Source organism: Bufo bufo, chromosome 1 (assembly GCF_905171765.1).
Source record: "Bufo bufo chromosome 1, aBufBuf1.1, whole genome shotgun sequence".
Lineage (NCBI taxonomy): Eukaryota > Metazoa > Chordata > Amphibia > Anura > Bufonidae > Bufo > Bufo bufo.
The window spans coordinates 636,836,199-636,856,895 of NC_053389.1; the positions used below are offsets into that span (position 1 = coordinate 636,836,199).

The 20,697-nt window shown below is 41.1% G+C and overlaps 1 protein-coding gene across 2 annotated transcripts in view; it reads left to right on the top strand.

The window, feature by feature from the left end:
- Positions 1-20,697, top strand: part of LOC120985747 (threonine--tRNA ligase 2, cytoplasmic-like) — an 85,318-nt gene that overhangs the window by 54,832 nt on the left and 9,789 nt on the right. For both annotated transcript variants that reach the window (XM_040413860.1, XM_040413861.1), the window contains exons 13-24: positions 963-1,027; positions 2,963-3,041; positions 4,876-5,022; positions 5,947-6,045; positions 6,879-7,045; positions 9,391-9,553; positions 9,930-10,067; positions 10,149-10,226; positions 10,339-10,439; positions 11,786-11,890; positions 12,389-12,461; positions 15,452-15,566. In XM_040413860.1, coding sequence (XP_040269794.1) covers positions 963-1,027; positions 2,963-3,041; positions 4,876-5,022; positions 5,947-6,045; positions 6,879-7,045; positions 9,391-9,553; positions 9,930-10,067; positions 10,149-10,226; positions 10,339-10,439; positions 11,786-11,890; positions 12,389-12,461; positions 15,452-15,566 — 1,330 coding nt within the window. The remainder of the gene's footprint in view (positions 1-962; positions 1,028-2,962; positions 3,042-4,875; positions 5,023-5,946; positions 6,046-6,878; positions 7,046-9,390; positions 9,554-9,929; positions 10,068-10,148; positions 10,227-10,338; positions 10,440-11,785; positions 11,891-12,388; positions 12,462-15,451; positions 15,567-20,697) is intronic.

Genomic DNA, 20,697 nt, shown 5'->3' on the forward strand with positions numbered 1-20,697 from the left:
AGCGGTATCGTGCTTTATAATCATGGACAATCTGCGCTATAGCTATTTTAGGAATTTTCTTACTTCTGGTCAAATAACAGTTAAGGCTACTTTCACACTGGCGTTTTGGCTTTCGGTTTGTGAGATCCGTTCAAGGCTCTCACAAGCGGTCCACAACGCCCTAATGCATTCTGAATGGAAAAGGATCCGCTCAGAATGCATCAGTTTGCCTCCGATCAGTCTCCATTCTGCTTTGGAGGTGGACACCAAAACGCTGCTTGCAGCGTTTTGGTGTCCGTCTGACGAAACTGAGCCAAACGGATCAGTTTTGACACACAATGTAAGTCAATAGGGACGGATCCGTTTTCTATGACACAATAAAAAACGGATCCGTCTTCTATTGACTTTCAATGGTGTTCAAGATGGATCCGTCTTGGCTATGTTAAAGATGATACAAACGGATCCGTTCTGAACGGATGCAGACGGTTGTATTATCTGAACGGATCTGTCTGTGCAGGCCCATGACGGATCCGCACCAAACGCGAGTGTGAAAGTAGCCTAAGTTTTAATATCGAGGTCACAAAAAGGGTTTCTTTAGCCTCTGGTTAAAGTAAATAAGGATCGTCGGGACTTGCACACACTGGTCTAGTGAGCTGAAACAACCCCTATTTGGGACCGAATAGCAGTATGTCTTATAACATCTCTCATTTTAGCATTTTAGCACAATTTTCTAGTTTTCTTAATCTAGATTAAAAAAATAGTGCAGACAAAAAGTGCTGCAGTTACCCAAAGCAACGGGTGACTTTTTTTGACCTACAGTAGAAATATGACAGTTGGAATCTAATTGGATGAAATGGAGAGCACCTCAATCTAGTTTTATTTTTTTTACCTGTAGGACATTGTATTTAATGTCAGATATTGAACAGTTTATATATATATATATATATATATATATGTATATGTTTTTTTTTTTTTCTTTCTAGTACAACAAATTTAAATGCCGGATCTTAAATGAAAAAGTTGATACACCAACCACAACAGTATACAGGTAACTGAAACACAATTCTGCAAAATCTGTTTCTTGTTCACTGGGTCTACAGAGCTTGCAGCTGCCAGAAGCACTGCAATGGGCTAGTTATAAGAAAAATAGAACAAGTCCTATTCTTGTCAGTGGGACCAATGGAAGTTGTGGGATGCACACGGCCTGTACTTGCATTTTGCGGATCAGCTAAATACATAAAAGTGCATGAGGCTTGACACTCAGTTTTTTAACTTGATAAATAGACTTTTACTAGGTTTAAATGCTGACACCGGATGTCATGATCAAATCTTTGAGATCCTTTAGTGAACTTTATTTATTTAAAGGGAACCTGTCATCAACTTTATGCTGACCTCACTGATGGCAGCATAAATTAGTGACAGAAATGCTGATTTCAGCTAAAAGTAAGTGGTTGCTGAGAACCAGCATCATAATCATTGGGGCCTTGAAAAGAGTCAAATCTACTTGAGAAGAGTTAGGCTGGGTTCACACTGGCGTTGCGGGAAAAGGTGCGGGTGCGTTGCGGGAACATGCACGATTTTTCCGCGCGAGTGCAAAACATTGTAATGCGTTTTGCACGCGCGTGAGAAAAATTGGCATGTTTGGTACCCAAACCCGAACTTCTTCACAGAAGTTCAGGTTTGGGATCGGGGTTGTATAGATTGTATTATTTTCCCTTATAACATGGTTATAAGGGAAAATGGCATTCTTAAATACAGAATGCATAGTACAATAGTGCTGGAGGGGTTAAAAAAAAAAATAAAAAAAAAATTTAACTCTCCTTAATCCACTTGCTCGCGCAGCCGGAATCTCTTCTGTCTTCTTCTTTGCTGTGTACAGGAAAAGGACCTGTGGTGACCTCACTCCGGTCATCACATGGTCCATCACATGATCCATCACCATGGTAAAAGATCATGTGATGGACCATGTGATGACCGGAGTGAGGTCACCACAGGTCCTTTTCCTGTACACAGCAAAGAAGAAGACAGAAGCGATGCTGGCTGCGTGAGCAAGTAGATTAAGGCGAGTTAAATTATTTTATTTTTTTAACCCCCTCCAGCACTATTATACTATGCATTCTGTATTAAGAATGCTATTATTTTCCCTTATAACCATGTTATAAGGGAAAGTAATAATGATCGGGTCTCCATCCAGATCGTCTCCTAGCAACCGTGCGTGAAAATCTCACCGCATCCGCACTTGCTTGCGGATGCTTGCGATTTTCACTCAGCCCCATTCACTTCTATGGGGCCTGTGTTGTGTAATAAACGCACAATATAGAGCATGCTGCGATTTTCACGCAACGCACAAGTGATGCGTGAAAATCACAGCTCATGTGCACAGCCCCATAGAAATGAATGGGTCACCTCCCGCATTGCACCCGCGTGGAAATCTCGCCCGTGTGAACTCAGCCTTATATGGTTATACATAATCTAATACACTCCCCGACCATCTGCTGCTGATTAGCAGTTCTCTTATAGGGAGAAAGGGAGTAAACTAGGTAGAAGCCTGTCGGTCATCAGCAGGTGGGCAGGAGAGCAGGAATTCATGAATAACCAGGACTCTTCTCAGGAGGTCGGGACTCTTTTCCAGGCCCAGTCTGCAATGATTGTGATGTTGGTTCTCAGCAACCACTTACTTATAAATGACAGACCGCTGAAATCAACTCACCTGTCTCTGCTTTATGCTGCCATTATTATAGATAGCATAAAGTTGATGACAGGTTCCCTTTAATTCCTTATTAATCCTAAGGTTTTATTTCAATTATGAATAAATTACTACACCCCCAAGTTAATGCCTTTTGTGCCTTTTTATTTATTTATTTTTTATACAAGAGGAAGTTTCTATAGTGCACATTGTCCGCTCAGGAACGGTAACAGTTTGCTTTGCTTTCATGTTCTATTACTGTGTAGGAACTCTCTAACTCCCTGTGTTCTCGGTTAGGTGTGGACCTCTTATTGACCTGTGTAGAGGTCCCCATGTGAGGCACACTGGGAAGATTAAAGCCTTTACAATTTATAAGGTAAGTGATGGGTTTTCTACCTTGTACTTGCAGATCTTTCTTCTTCCATACAGAAATATCATTTGTTGGCGTTACTGCCTTTACTGGTTTATCATCTACTTGTAGTAATTCAGTATAAAAATTATGCAACCCCTCCCCTGAACTGCAGATTCGGGGGCGACTATGTGGAATGCACTTGATAATCCAAAAAGTGATTATTCCAGCAAATCCTTATAGTATTTATTGGATCATCTTAAAAGCAAAAAGTAAAAAAGATACAGTCCGTAGAAAAATGCATTTCAACTCCTATGCATTTCGGACAGTCTTGTGCTGTCCTTATTCATGGCATAAATGGTATAACACACTTTCAGTTTAAATCAAATCACATGATGAGATATAAGCTGCGCCTATTACATGAGCTTTTTCTACTCAGTTTTAAATTTTCCCAAACGTGTTATAGTTGTTCATTTGTATCTAAACTTCACTAAACACATAATATCTGATCCTAAAGTTTAAACCATTAGGGTGCCTGGTGTCCAGTTGTAAGATTCAACTAAACTCTCATCTGGACCTTGTGAGTCCCATCTCTTCCTCTCTTTGGTTTTTTGACAACTTGTAGGTGTGTCATGTCTGCAGTATGTTCATGTAAAAGGAAGTTGGGAAGTCACGGACAAACTGCAGGTTCCAGATTTTGCAGTATCTCCAAAATGTTTTGAGATTCACGTTCTTAAGGCCTTAGTAGTTGAGCCTACATACTGTTTTTTACATTTTGTACATTCTTGATGTTTATTGCGTTGGCTGTATTATGGGATAAAAAAAAAATGTATCCAGTTTTTTTTAAACCTTTTGCTCGGCTTGTCATTTCCAGCCTGCATGTATTCTCTTACGTTGCAGGCTACTCGGTCCCATTCAGTGTAAAATCCACTTAATCGCTTGGTCTGTAACCCCTCTCTTGTCTTCTGAATGCTCATGAAGCTACCATCCCTTTTATTGTGTTGTAAAGTTGTCAGAAACCTACAATGTAAAAGAATAGAAAGCAATTGACGCAAACTTAAAAAAAAATAAAAAAACATTTGTAAATACAGTTTTATCCGATGAACACAGCAAATCCACACAAAACATAATATCCCTCTCGACTCTCAGGATAGGATCTTCTAAGGTGCATGGATTAATGCAGAGGGAGTACTTGATAAACATGAAATAAAACGATTTCTCCAGCTCTCTTGCGAAGTTCCAAGTTTTTAGAACATTTAAAAACGTGTCCAGCAAATTGCCTATGAGACTATAAGGCCTCATGCACACGAACGTATTTTGTTTCCGTGTCCGTTCCATTTTTTTTTGCAGATAGGATGCGGACCCTTTCATTTCAATGGGTCCGCAAAAAATGCGGATAGCACACTGTGTGCTATCCGTATGTCCATTCTGTAGCTCCGCCAAAAAAATATAACATGTCCTATTCTTGTCCGTTTTAGGCATTGTTACAATGGATCAACTCAAAAAAAACGGATGGCATACGGATGTCATCAGTTTTTTTTTTTTTTTGCGGACCGCAAAACACATACGGTCGTGTGCATGTAGCCTAACTCTCATGCATTTAGGACAGTATTATGCTTAAGTCATAGCCAACACAGCAAATGCAATAAAAAAATTGTCTCAAAGGTGGTACATAGCCTATTACTCTAAGATCATTCATATGTTAGTATCAATAGTGGCGCTAACACTATTTATTTTTAAATCTAAAAGCAAAGACTGTAGAACGTGTAGTACATTTTTGACTGAAAACAGAATATTCTATGACATAATTCTGTATCGTCAACTAATATTCTGTAATAATCTTGCGACTATTATATTATAGAATTCTTCCACGTATTGGGAAGGGAAAGCTGACATGGAAACATTGCAGAGAATATATGGCATTTCTTTTCCTGATAATAAGCTAATGAAGGAGTGGGAGAAATTCCAGGAAGAAGCTAAAAACAGAGATCATAGAAAGATTGGAAAGGTTTGTGTTACTCGTATATTATACAGGGGACAGCAGTAATAACTGTTTAAGTGGATGAGGAAAAATACAGTCATTGAGTGCTTAAAAAAAAAAATGCAGCAACTAAACAGTTATAGGGGTTTGCCAAGATGTGTCTAATTGTTGGGAGTCTGACTGCTGGGACCCTCATGGATCATGAGAATGGAGCACTGCCCCTCCATTCATCTCTATGGGACTGGTGAAGGTATCTCCTACAGTCCAATAGAGTTTATTGAAGCAGCAGAGCACAAGCTCAGGACACACAGGTGTATTATAAGGCTACTTTCACATCTGCATTTTTGTTGGATCCGTCATGGATCAGCAAAAACGCTTCCATCATGATAATACCACCGTCTGCATCTGCTATGAAAAGATCTGGTTGTATTCTAGCAATGACTGATCTATCACTAAAACCATTGTAAGTCAGTGGGAGACAGATCAGTTTTCTTTTGTGTCAGTGAAAACGGATCAGTCTCCATTGACTTACATTGTGAGTCATGACGGATCCATCTTACTCCGCATCCCAGGACGCTGCTTGCAGCACTTGTGTGTCATGGGAAGGCAAGGAAACGGAACGGAATGCATTCTGGTGCGCTCCGTTCACTTCAGCTCAGTTTTGTCCCCTCTGACAATGAATGGGGACAAAACGGAAGCGTTCAACAAGCCCCCCCCCCCCCCCGGTATTGAGATCCTATGACTGATCTCAATACTGGAAAGGGAAAACGCTAGTGTGAAAGTAGCCTAAAATTGTTTCTAAAGGGTATTATTGGAATATTAGACATATCTTAAAGTAGTATTCCCTAGTATACCAATTAACATAGCTATTCTTATTATACTTATTAATATAAGATCAGTTTTGGATATTAAATGTATTATCATCTAATGCGGCATTAAATTTTGTTTTAGGATCAAGAGCTCTTCTTCTTCCATGATCTGAGCCCAGGGAGTTGTTTCTTCTTGCCTCGGGGAGCTCACATATATAACATTCTGATAGACTTCATCAAGGTTAGAGCAGCATTTGGGGCTATATTAAGTTCTGTATTCTGAAAATCACATTGTAGACTAAATGTATCGTATAACAGTTCAAGGCTGTGTTCGCATCCGTCCGGCAAAAAAGTACATTGTGTTTGATGGGAAAACTAGCGATGTGTTTTTCCGGTTCCACTATGTGCTCTCCGCATCCGCATTTCCGCAGTGCGGACCCGAACTTCCGGGCTTCGTCCCCAAACTTCCGGGCCGCGGCTCCGCAAAAAAATAGAACATGTCCTATTCTTGTCCGCAAGAATTGGTAGTTCTATAGGGGGTGCCGACCGGGTGTATTGCAGATCTGCAATACACTACGGACGTGTCAATGGACCCTAAAACTGATTGCATCTACATGGAAAAACTGAACACAATCGCAGATAAAACTGACCGAACTTGTGTGCAAAACCATCATTTTTTTCCTGAACAGATCCCGACACCATCCGTATCACTCCTGTGAAAGAGACCAAAAGAGGGTCTACAGATACTGTGCATAGCTCCTAACACAAAGTAAGGGCTTGTTCACACGAACGTGCCGTTTTCTCAGGTCTGCAAATTGCGGATCCGCAAAACACTGATGCCCCCGTGTGCCTTCCGCAATTTACGGAACGGACGGCCCTTTATAGAAATGCCTTCTCTTATCCGCAAAACTGACAAGAATAGGACATGACTCATAATTTTTGCGGGCCACTGAACGGAGCAACGGATGCGGACAGCACACGGAGTGCTATTTTGCATCTTTTGCAAAAAATGCGTCTCTGATGTGGAACCAAACCACGGTCATGTGAATGAGCCCTAATGCTGTCTTGTTTCAGGAGGAATACCAGTTGAGGAATTTTACAGAGGTAGCAACCCCTAACATCTACAATAGCAAGTTGTGGGAAGCATCCGGTCACTGGCAGCATTACAGTGAGAACATGTTCTCCTTTGAAGTTGAAAAAGAAACTTTTGCACTTAAACCTATGAACTGTCCTGGACACTGGTAAGTTGAGTCTTCCAGTTTTACATCACTTTATCCAACTTGTCTGTTTTATCACGTAGCATTTAGTGGATGTTGTATAATGTGCATGATTTCAGATCCACAACTGATGTGAAATGATTTGTAAGGCATACAGGAAAATGTCATAACCCCTTTAAACACATTGGGGCAGACTTATGAATTCTGTAGATGGCATAACCTTCAGCCCCTATTACCAGGAACAAGAGTTCATAGTATAACGGAGTCGGCAAATGAGCAAATACTTGTTTGTAGGCTGATTGAATCCCCGATTCAGAAGGAAAACTGTCTGATATCAGCAGCACATCTCCTTGTGTAAGGATGAATGGGAACTGAACAGGGGAGGAACGTTCGTGGGAGCAGTTCTTCCTCCCCTTATGCTGTGCCTTGGTCTGTGTCACAGGCTGGTGCAAATGAGCTCCGATCAACGCTTTTATTGTTGACCTGTGCTTGTCCTACCCCAAGATAGGTCAGTGTAACCCGACCTTCACCAAATGTATCACAGTGGCTCAGGCTTGAAGATAAATGTGGTGCAGGGATAGACACTTGTCTAATGTTTTACCAACTATTGGTTGGCTTAGTTTGCAGTATAATTTTATGCAATAACTGTGGCACCATTTACAACGAGGTCTAGGTACAGTGTCGGACTGGGGCACCTAGGGCCCACCAGTAAAATTTATTTTGGGGGGCCACTATACGGATACATTTAAATATAATAAATAATCTAACAAGTTTTTTATATAAACATCGGCTGATTGAGGTCCTGTACATGGAATATATGTATTTAGTGCAGTAAATCTACTGTGTTATGTGCCACTTGTGCTGGGGGTGGGAGACTAGGGGCCCACCTTGCTCAGGGGCCCACCGGGGGATTCCCCTGTACCCCTGTGGGCCAGTCCGAGCCTGTCTAGGTAGACTGATTTTATTAAACGTGGACCATTTAGTGTGTGCCGACATAAGCTGGGATAACTGCTGAGGGAATTAATATCCTGTCAACTTATGTAACTCGCACTCGCTTACCCTGATCGGTGGTATGAAGTCATTTTTTGCATTCGGTCAAATCGTGTTTATTTGCCTTGGATATGAGCTGATACTTCTCCCCATTGAACTAAACAATTGGGTGTGTGGAAATCTCCCACGCCCAGAAAAACGTAGAAGGTTAATTAGCTTCCTATGGAGCTGCTCCGTGTCTATTTTACAATGGTGGTTGAGAGCCTCCGTTGTCCTATGTTTACAGGCACTGGCTTCCAATGTGTGAATTAGGGCTTGCATTAATTAAAGGGCATCTGTCAGCAGATCTGTACCTATGAAACTGACTGACCTGTTACATGTACGCTTGGCAGCTGAAGGCCTCTGTGTTGGTCCCATGCTCATATGTGTCCGCACTGCTGAGAAGAATTAAGTTAAAAAAAAATGCAAATGAGCCTCTAGGAGCAACGGGGGCGTTACCGTTACACCTAGAGGCTCTGCTCCCTCTGCCACTGCCGCATCCTCTCCACTTTGATTGACAGGGCCAGGTGTGGTGATGTTTACACTGCCTATCCCTGTCAATCACAGTACAGAGGATGGGGCAGTGGTAGAGAGATCTGAGCCTCTAGGTGTAACAGCAACTCCCCCGTTGCTCCCAGAGGCTGATTTTCATATATTAAAACTTCATTTTTCTCAGCAATGTGGACACATATGAACATGGGACCAACACAGATACCTTCCGCTGCCAAGCGCACATGTAACGGGTCAGCCAGTTACATAGGTACAAATCTCCTGACAGATGACCTTAAAACTTATTGCTAGGTCTCTTTCTACCTTGCTGAAGCCTGTAAAGAGCTATTATCCATTTGTCTGCCTGGTTCCTGACCTGTGCTGGTTCAACGTACTGATCCTGTGCTGACTGCCCTGACTTTTGGATTGTTCCACGGATTCACATTTACTCTGCCTGCCCTGACAAAGTGTATTGCTCAGTGTCTCTGATCCCTGTGGGTCAGCAGCCAACCACAGTGGGACTATTCCAAGAGGTAGCAGCCTAGTGACTCCTCTAGGAATGAATTCCAGATCCCTGTATAGGGGTTAAAGGGTGACTACCAGGGAAATGCCAAGATAATGCTCTTGGGTCTAGCCCCAAATCAAACTGGTTAGTTGGCACAGTGGTTCCACAACCATTGCTTGTAACAGTATGTTTGAGATGGGGAAGTAAATTGTCAGCCTCACTGGGGATATTAACTGGTATAAGTGATGACAATATCTCCATAGGACTAGGATGTTGGAGCTGTAACAGAAGTAGTCACTTATCAGTTATGGTGGTATCTTTCATGTGATGTTTTTTGCTTTTGCAGCCTCATGTTTGGTCATCGTCCTCGCTCTTGGAGAGAATTGCCCCTGCGCTTTGCAGACTTCGGTGTTCTACATCGTAATGAGTTATCTGGGACATTAAGTGGCCTGACCAGAGTTAGGCGCTTTCAGCAAGATGATGCACATATTTTTTGCACTATAGAAAAGGTAAAGGTGAAATCGGACTGTCATTTTCACAATATTTAAAGGGTTGTCCTCTAATGGACAAGGGATACATTTCTGGTAGCTGGGACACCCATCAATCACTGGATCAGGGGTCATTCTCACCACGCAACAGCAGTAATGAATGTATGAATGTAGTGCCACTCGAGCGTGTGCCCTGCGGCACCATTTGTCTTTTGGGTTTGAAAAGATAGTTAAGTACAGCATGCTTGTCTTCTGTTCTGTTCAAACTCAACTGCAGTGAGGAGGAACGAGGGAGGCACAGGACCCCATTCCAGTGATCTTAGGGCCCAGCAGTGGGACCCCAGCAATCAGACCTTTACTAGTAGGTACACTTTGACCCTAATACTTTGTGCCCTAGATAGAAGAAGAGATGAAGGGATGCCTACAGTTCCTGCAGTCGATATATGAGGTGTTTGGCTTTACTTTCCAACTCCACCTTTCTACCAGACCTGACAACTATCTTGGAGAAATCGAGATGTGGAATGATGCTGAAAAGGTATGATTGCCATTGACACTGCTAGTGCAGTAAAGGGAAACGCTGTAAGTGCTGTATTCTTTCTTTTCTTCCCATTTCTAGCAACTGGAGAACAGCCTGAATGATTTTGGACAACCCTGGAAACTGAATCCAGGAGATGGTGCTTTCTATGGCCCCAAGGTCAGTATCAAGCCAGCAGCTTCTTCTCAGTTTCATATATTTTTTCATTAAATCTTAGAAACATGTTTGAGAACCTTCTAAAACACATGACAAATTGTATCCTTTATTGCAGATTGATATTACAATCAGAGATGCCATTGGAAGATACCACCAGTGTGCAACAATACAGCTTGATTTCCAACTTCCAATTCGGTTTAACTTAACTTATGTAGGGTAAGAGTAACTTCTTTATATACTGATTACTGGTCATGTCAATGCCATAAGTGATGCTTTAACCCCTTCCTGACACAGCGATTTTCCATTTTTATTTTAGTTTTTTTCATTTTTATGCCTGGCCTTCCAGAAGCCGTAACTTTTTTTTTTTTTTTAAACCATACGTATAACCATACAAAGGCTTGTTTTTTTTTTTTTTTTAGTTTTTTTGTGGAACAAGTTTTGCTTTCTAATAGCACTATTTAATATTGCAAACGATGTAGTGAGAATCTGGAAAAACAATTCTAAAAGGGGTGGAATTAAAAAAAAAAAAAAGCAAATTCTGCCATCGTTTATTGGGTTTTGTTTTTATGGTGTTTCCAATGAGGTAAAAAATGGCATGTTAAACTTCATTCTGTAGGTCAGTACGATCACAGCAATACCAGATTTTTATATATTTTTTTTTTTTCTTGTATTTTAGTACTTTGAAAAAAAAATTCTTTGCATCTCCACATTCTGACCTACATAATTTTTTAATTATAGTTACATCTGTATGAGGACTCATTTTTTGTAGGACGATCTGTATTTTTCATTGTTACAATTTTGCAGTTTGTGCCTTTTTTTTATCACTTTATATTCAATTTTATGAGGGAAGGTGAAGTGACCAAAAAAAAAAGGGGGCAAATTGCCCATTTAGATTTTTTTTGTTCATATTACTTACTTTTATTTTTTAAATGGAGAAAGGGGCTTGATTAGAATTTTTATTTCTTTTTACTTTTATATTTTTAAAAACCTTTTTCACTTCTGTTTAGACTTATTTTGAGTCCCCCTAGGGGAAGGACGCCCTATTTAAAGACCAGAATTGGTTAGCAGATCTGCCCTTGCAAGACTGCACTAGGTAGGCAGCACAAACATACTTTTTGTGGAGCTTTTATTGTCAGGAGTAGTGTGAATATGACATTTTTATTCTGCCAGGTTCTGTTCTTGCAAGTGCTCAGGGCGGGACTTTGCTCTGATGTACTTTCTTCATTGAGCCTCTCCACAGTCCCCCTCTGCTTGACAGCTGTAGAGTCCAACAGGAGACCAATAAGGGTGTCACTCGGAGCAGAGGGGAGGGACTATGAAGCAGCTAATTGCAGAAAGCACTTCATAGTGAAGCCCTGGGCACTTGCAGCAGCAGAATAAAATGTCATATTCACACTACTGCTGATGATAAAAGTTCCACATGTTTGTACTGCTCTCCCTAGCTCCTACATTGTGCTATCAGCAGTTTAGCATGGTTAAAACTGCTGACAGACTCAATTTAAGTATGCGACAGAATATTTCTGGTTTTCTGTGTTTTGAGTTCTGCCCTTCTTACTCCGCAGAAAAGATGGGGATGATAAGAACAGACCAGTCATCATACATCGTGCCATCTTGGGATCAGTGGAACGGATGATAGCAATTCTTTGTGAAAATTATGGTGGAAAGTGGTATGATAAAGAAAAAACCTGATTAAAAATTGTTACTTTTTGAGCATTTATTTATATAATCTTTTTTGCGTTTTCATAGTTTGTCTTCTCACCTATGGGTTAGATACTTCTTTATGCTCAGATTTACAGTACAAAAGACCATTCACAACCAGCGTAAAATATGTGCACAGATTTGAGGACACACTGAGCAGGAACTAACAAAATACAACCTATACTTAATCTTTTCCCATAAATTTTATATATAATTCTGCCCAGCTCCTCCTGCTATATGCCTCTTGCAGATGAATTTGCAGTTTCATGATGACAGGCTCCCTTTAACACCTGCACAAACTAGAATATCTAATAATTTTGCTTTGTTTCTCTACACAACCTGATTGGCCTACTGCTTCTATAACACTATTAGTGTTCTATTATAATGTAACATTTTGCACTTTTGAAGTTACATGCATGAAACACATTATATAATATATATCTTTTTTGTTTTTGTTTTTTTATTAGGCCATTTTGGCTTTCACCTCGACAAGTCATGGTAGTCCCAGTTGGACCAAGCTGTGAAGACTATGCCCAACAGGTATCTATCTATATATTGATATGAACAAGTTACGATTGCGCAGCTTATTGCTCAAAACCTAGATTGGCAAAACAAGATCACAGATGTTTCTGGTGTACTATAAAAAATGTTATCTGGCAGTATACACAAAGGCTACTTTAGAGATCGAACTGTTCTTGAACCTGGCTGTGTACCTCCCTCCCATAGTGCTGTATGGAGTGTCTGTATACATTCTCAGGCACCAACTCCTTCCCACTGAGGACATACTGGTGGGAATGAAGCTTAGGGTTCTTTCATTTTACAGATCCAGAAGGGTCAGATCCCCACTAATATAACGTTCATCACCTATCCTAGCTCTAAATATGTCTTCTTCCTAAAATCACTTCAATAATGAATTACTAGTGAATAACCTAATTGCATAAAATGGGAATTGATGGTTGGATAGTTTGGCTTATGATTGGTGCATGTTGCAATAATTGTTTTTGGCAACATAAAAAATATTTTCAAACAATGGAAATCTGTCCCTTCAGTTAATAACTGTTAGAAAAGTTTCTTAGTACCTATTATTCATATGTAATATGAAACAAGAAATTACTAACTATTTGACACTGAATGTATGGAATTATATACAATTAAAGCTGTTTTAGTCTGGGTTTACACAGTGTTTTAGACTTTCCTTCTAGGATATACATTTGAATATCCAAAAACAGTATTTAAAGTGTAACTGTTTTTTTTTTGTAACGTATAGAGGCAGTGATACTGACCATTTTTTTAATATACTATTATTACTGAAATCGTACATTTCTATTAGAAAAATAGCGCTAAAGTGGTCCATTTTGAGCCTTGACAACGCTCCTCTGTCTTTTTTACATAACACAGTCAGTGTTGAGCAAGTCTCCACTGTTATGTAAACAGAAGACAGAGGAGCTTTGCTAAGGCTCAAAATGGGCCACTTTAAGGCTGCGTTCACACGGGCGAGATTTCCGCGCGGGTGCAATGCGGTAGGTGAACGCATTGCACCCGCACTGAATCTGGACCCATTCATTTCTATGGGGCTGTTCAGATGAGCGATGATTTTCACGCATCACTTATGCGTTGCGTGAAAATCGCAGCATGCTCTATATTCTGCGTTTTTCACGCAACGCAGGCCCCATAGAAGTGAATGGGGTTGCCTGAAAATCGCAAGCATCCGCAAGCAAGTGCGGATGCGGTGCAATTTTCACGCATGGTTGCTAGGTGACAGTCTATTCACTGTATTACTTTCCCTTATAACATGGTTATAAGGGAAAATAATAGCATTCTGAATACAGAATGCATAGTACAATAGGGCTGGAGGGGTTTAAAAAAATAAACTCATTAACTCACCTTCTCCTCTTGATCTCGAAGTTCCCGGTCTCTTCTTTACTTGAGTTGTGGGCTAAAGGACCTTTGAGTTGAGTTTACTGATGAGTTGTGGGCTAAAGGACCTTTGGTGACGTCAGATCTCATGCTCCAATCACATGGTACATCACCACGGTGATGGACCATGTGATTGGAGCATGAGATCTGACGTCACCAAAGGTCCTTTAGCCCACAACTCATCAGTAAACTCAACTCAAAGGTCCTTTAGCCCACAACTCAAGTAAAGAAGAGACCGGGAACTTCGAGATCAAGAGGAGAAGGTGAGTTAATGAGTTTATTTTTTTAAACCCCTCCAGCCCTATTGTACTATGCATTCTGTATTCAGAATGCTATTATTTTCCCTTATAACCATGTTATAAGGGAAAGTAATACAATCTACACTACAACTAACCCAAACCTGAACTTCTGTGAAGAAGTTCGGGTCTGGGTACCAGTGTCAGTTTTTTATCACGCGCGTGCAAAAAACATTGCACCCGCGCGATAAAAACTGAACATCGGAACGCAATTGCAGTCAAAACTGACTGCAATTGCATTCCTACTCGCACGGTTTTGCCGCAACACACCGGGACGCATCCGGACCTAATCCGGACACGCTCGTGTGAACCCAGCCTAATGCTATTTTTCTAATAGAAATGTACAATTTCAGTAATTAAAGTAGATTACAAAAACTGTCAGTATAATTGTCCCTATACATTACAAAAAAAAAAGAATGGCAGTTATACTTTAAATATATACTGCGACTGATCCATTCAATTCAATGGGACAAACATTCTTTTCTGCTTCCCTCCCCAGATAGAATAGCGTGGTAGACTACACTATATTATCTGGGGAAAAAAGGTAGAAACATAATGCAAAGCAGATCATACAGTCCAAAGATGAATGCATCTGTCATGGTTTACCGTAGCAGTATGCCATTTCAGATGTATATACTCAATGGAAACCCAAGCATGGGGCTAAAATGCAGTGTGAACCATTCAGGTGGAGTGCTTTAACCACTTCAGGGACCCTTTTTTTTTTGGCAGTGTTTGCGATGGCAGACTGATACTGCTTGTGCTTTGACTATGTATAGTATATAGAACTTATTGCTAAGCCAGAGGAAAAATAAATAAATCATTCTTTCTCCTGAGGTTGTGTACAGTCATTTGCCTGCATCTGTTCGAATGAGAAATATTGGAATGTGCATCTGATCTCTCCATCTTAGCCATGCAGATTTTGCAGGCGATTGTTGGGAAGGAAGTGTTCCTTCCTGGCTATCACTTGCTCGTTAGTGGAGGAGACCGCTGCTATTACATGCAGTGATCTCTTTCACAGTACGAGGAGGAGTGATCGCTAATGCCATGGCTCATCCCCATACAAACTAGCTGTTTGCCGGCAGCAGGTCGTGATTAGACAGAACAATCTGCCGCCGGCAAACAATGAGTTTTAATTCAGTTTAAAAATCTGGATTGGCTAATCGGCGGCAGTATTACACTGCCAGATCATCGCTAACAAGCATTACTACAAACACTTGTTAGCAATGATCTGGCCGACTATGTGCGAGTCTAATACAAGCTCTTTATGAATATTTGTACCCATTAATACTGATTGCATTCTCTTGACTGTAATTTTAGGTGTGCAAAGAATTTTTTGTTGCAGGATTCATGGCTGATGTAGACTTGGATCATAGTTGCACACTGAATAAGAAGATACGAAATGCACAACTGGCTCAGTACAACTTTATTTTTGGTAACTATAGAACATTAACCATACTAGAGCTGTATACACTCAGTTATAAGACAAAGTAGCCTTTTAACAGCCAAATATTATCATCTTATAGAGAACCTGTCACCTCCCCTGACATGTCTTGTATGGTAAATACTTGTACCGTATTACTCGTGAAATAGCAATTCAGGGGCATTATTTCTTTAAACTTTGTGTTGCCATTCCTCTGTTATTTCTATTAGAAGTTTATGGATTATTTGACAACTGGATGTTACCAGTTAGGGGCGTTTACCTACACCAGGGGTGGGGAACCTGTTTGCTGCCGAGGGCCATTTGGATATTTGTAACATCATTCGGGGACCATACAAAATTCTCAACTTAAAAATTTGACAGCTATATTTGGTCAAACATAACTGACTTAGGGGCAAGTTACAGAAATTGCGCTTCAATTAAAAAAATCTAGAGCGCTGTATTTTTGCAGCACCAAATGGCGCCTGCACTATATATATTACAAATAGTACATGCGCCTTTTGGACCACATATAGCAGTCTAATATTTAAGTTGAGAATGTTATATATTTAGTTCTTTATTTGGCATTAATGACAGCCAAGCTAAACCCAGAGAGGGGTTCACCCAGCTTTCACTCTCTCTGCCACTGTCTGTTCCTCTTTCTTCGCAACTGTCCCTACCTTTGTCCCTTTCTCAGCCTCAGATCAGCCCCCCCCCCCAGCCTCAGATCAGCTCCAATCAGACCTCCGAACCTCAGATCAGACCTTCCCTAGCCTCAGACCAGCCCCCATCAGACCCCCCAGCTTCAGATCAGACCCTCCCTAGCCTCAGACCAGCCCCCATCAGACCCCCCAGCTTCAGATTACACCCCCATCAGACCTCCCAACCTCAGATCAGACCCCATCAGACCTCCAAACCTCAGATCAGACCTCCCAGCCTCAGATCACACCCCCATCAGAACTCCCAACCTCAGATCAGACCTCCGAACCTCAGATCAGACCCCCCAGCTTCAGATTACACCCCCATCAGACCCCCCAGCCTCAGATCACACCCACATCAGAACTCCCAACCTCAGATCAGACCCTCCCTAGCCTCAGATCAGACCCCCAATAGGCCCCCAGCCTCAGATCAGCCCCCCCAGCCTCAGATCAGCTCCCCTAGCCTCAGATCAATAAATAAAAAAATAAACGTACCTCTCCAGCTCCGGATGGTGCTGCCACTTGACAGATTCACTTACCCTCCTTGGTCTTCTTCCTGCCGTGCTGTACTATGAACTGACAGTGCACAGTAGTGCGCGTCTACGTGCACTACGTCCTGACACTGTACGTGTCAGGACACAGAGCGGGGCCTGGAAGAAGACCAGGAAAGGTGAATGCAGCCAGTGCTGTGCCTCCCGCACCTTCCTGTGCCTCCCGCATGCTAATGACCGCTTCCATAATGTGCATAGCTGGAACTTCAAACCACACAGCAGGATTTTATCTTAAGAAGGTTTCCAGAAGCTGTTGACAGTCGGTAGCATAGCAAGTATGATGATAGAAAAACAATGTTTAATGCCAAAATGCTAAAGGCATTTGCATTCTTTACCTGATGTAACAAAACAAACAGTTTAAAAAAAAAATCTGATCAGCCACTTGCACCGCCATTCACGTTCGTTTAACCCTTGGCCGACAGTTGTTCCTCCTCGCCCACCTCACACACCTGCTTTGAGAACAAAGGGTCAGTCAGGTATGTTAAAATTCTAGGACACCCCCATACACACTAGATGGCCAGTTGGCTAGCCCACAATAATTGGCAAGTTTGGCCAACATTCATCTAATGTATATGACAAGCTTTAGTTATAATTACCTTCCCTGTGCTTTCCAAAAATTACTTCCTGAAATTGCTGTCACTACAGCATCTGTCGGTAGTGTAAACCCCTATATGAGCTGTGTTGGCTGCCTTTTCCTGTTGCCACTTTTGGAACAGAGGGAATTTTATTTGTGAGAAATGGCTGAGCAGGAATTTTAAAACTTGAGTAAAATTAATATCTCAGATAATTTTATTTGCTGAAGAATTTCTGATTCTAGTAGGACAGAATACATAATACAAGACTAGGTTGGGGAGACCGGCAAAATCGATGATGCACATTCATGGGTGTGACCTAACGGGACTGTAGCGGAAAATACATGCTGATTTGCCGCAGATCTCACCCTATGCATTGCAAAGGGTTAAATCCATAGTGGAAATGTGCTGCATACATTGACATCCTGTGGATTTAAAATCTGCACCACAGGTTTGTTTCAGAACAGATTGTTTTTTGCAGCATGTGGATGAGATTTTAAAACGCTGCAGACATTCTACCCACAATTCTGCAACGGAAAAATCCCTCCCCTGTGGCCATACCCTTAATGTTTATATAGCTCATCTTTGAAATACTGACACCAAGAAGCACCCTTGTTGATCAGCTGTTTGGAGAAGACTGCAGGGCTACTGCGTGTGCTGGTGCCTTCTCAGCTTTTCCTAGGCCATGTGGTGTCACGTTTATTGGTCACATAGCCTAGCAGTAGCTCAGCCCCATTGAAGTGACTGGAGCTGAGCTGCAATACCAAGCACAGCCGCTATACAATGTACGGTGCTGTGCTTGGTGATCAGAGAGAAGGCTGCAGTTCTACTGCGACCACTGGTGCCTTCTCAAACAGCTGATCGGCAGGGTTCCCAGGTGTCTGACCCCCCACCAGATACTGATCTATTGATTGCATAGATCATCAGTAAAAAAAAAAACACCTCTAATTATATGCAAATGATAAAAAATGGAAACAAAACATCTCGATTTATCCAGCATCAAGTATGAGCGCCACACACACTTACACACTTAGGCATGCTATCAATAAGGTTATTAATGGTTGTCTGAGGAATGTTCTGCCACGCTGGGTGTACTTGAGTACTCAAATAGTCAAGATCTGCTGCTGTCATCTCCCTTTGCAATTGCCGACCAATGACATCCTAGATGTGCACGATGGGACACAGGTCTTGTCGGGGATATAAAGCAAATGCAAATGATATTGATCCATGAGGTGGACATATAGACACCTCAAAAAGAGTTCGATCGAGAACCTAATTATTTTGTGCAATCAGTAAGAACAGGGTACAAGCGTCTATGCAAAAATATAAATGATTTATTATACAATCATTTAGAATACAATCATAAATGTATCAATGTAAATTTCAATGATATACAGTACCCAGAATTCACCACTATATGGTGCCAACAAAACACTACTCAACCAACACAAGAATATTATGCAATACTGCTTTAAAATTGTGAGAGATATAAAATCAATTGATTATGCACAGAAACTCAATCAAGAAAATGACAGATACGAGCCCCTGCTCTGCTAACTATGACCGATCTCGGATAACGGTAGTATTGCAATAAAACTTATAAATTATCAGCTTGATATCAAACTAGGGAATATAAAGATTCCCAACAGAGAAGCTCTCTTGTTATCAATATCAGATCTTGTTTTCAGTGATATGCATTTTCACTGCCACCAATATTAATGTAGTACTAACACTATACGTCCGCAATAAGCGGACGTATAGTGTTGGTAATATACAGTGTTAGTAATATACATTACCCAAGGGTTAAAACATGTGCAGAGTCTAAGGGAAGTCAGCTCTCCAAAATGTCCTGATAATCAAGATCCTTCTCCTGGCTCTATTTCTTTGTTTGTTTTTTTCTTCTTGTGGCCCCCCCCCACCTTTTTGGCATGTGGTTTCTTAACCAAAACTTATCAGATGAGCACATCTTCCTAGTTTGGAACTTTCCAATCATTGTTGGATAGGCGTGTACATTGATAAGGAATGTGATGTCATAACACTACCCAGAATGTACTTTTGCTACTGTTGTAGTGTTACCTACTCATACCTAGGTGACACTGTTGTATAAGCTATAAGCATCATACCATTAAGGGTTAACTCATACATGGGATCACAGTAAGCATGAATAAAACATAACTTTTATTCTTAATTTTTAATAAATAATAATAATCCACCTGTGAAGACGACTACAATACGGACAAACATATACAAGAAATAATGGGGAAAGACAGAATAAGGGAGAGGACAAACGCGAAGGACCCCACTAACCCTATGGGAACCCTCGCTATCACCTCATCCCACAGGAACACCCTGATGGTGGATGGCCTGTGGTCCCGTACCTATCCTAACTCTCCCTAAAAAGACACTAAGACCTCCCAACACGTTTCCCCTAAAGAAGGTTCATCAGGGGAGAGATAATGGGTGAAGAAACATATAAGGACACACAATAAACATATATATATCATATGTAAAAAAACACCCAATGCCGGGTACACAACTTTTTCTTAATCACAGACCATTAGATAGCTAGTCAATGGCCTATGGCACCAATGTCGCCCAATACTATATTTAAGAAAAATGTACACTGATATAATAACTCCAAAAGGTCCCCCCACATAGAAAGGGCTAGGTACAAAGGCATATAAATACAAAGACGTCAATTAATAATCGCTCAAATGTCCGTTCCCACAATTACAGATATAGGATTAATGATGACATATATTATGAGCCGTATCAAGAAAGCACACATACAGTACAGACCAAAAGTTTGGACACACCTTCTCATTCAAAGAGTTTTCTTTATTTTCATGACTATGAAGGCATCAAAACTATGAATTAACACATGTGGAATTATATACATAACAAACAAGTGTGAAGCAACTGAAAATATGTCATATTCTAGGTTCTTCAAAGTAGCCACCTTTTGCTTTGATTACTGCTTTGCACACTTTTGGCATTCTCTTGATGAGCTTCAAGAGGTAGTCCCCTGAAATGGTCTTCCAACAGTGTTGAAGGAGTTCCCAGAGATGCTTAGCACTTGTTGGCCCTTTTGCCTTCACTCTGCGGTCCAGCTCACCCCAAACCATCTCGATTGGGTTCAGGTCCGGTGACTGTGGAGGCCAGGTCATCTGGCGCAGCACCCCATCACTCTTCTTCATGGTCAAATAGCCCTTACTTTCAAAGTTTTCCCAATTTTTCGGCTGACTGACTGACCTTCATTTCTTAAAGTAATGATGGCCACTCGTTTTTCTTTACTTAGCTTCTTTTTTTCTTGCCATAATACCAA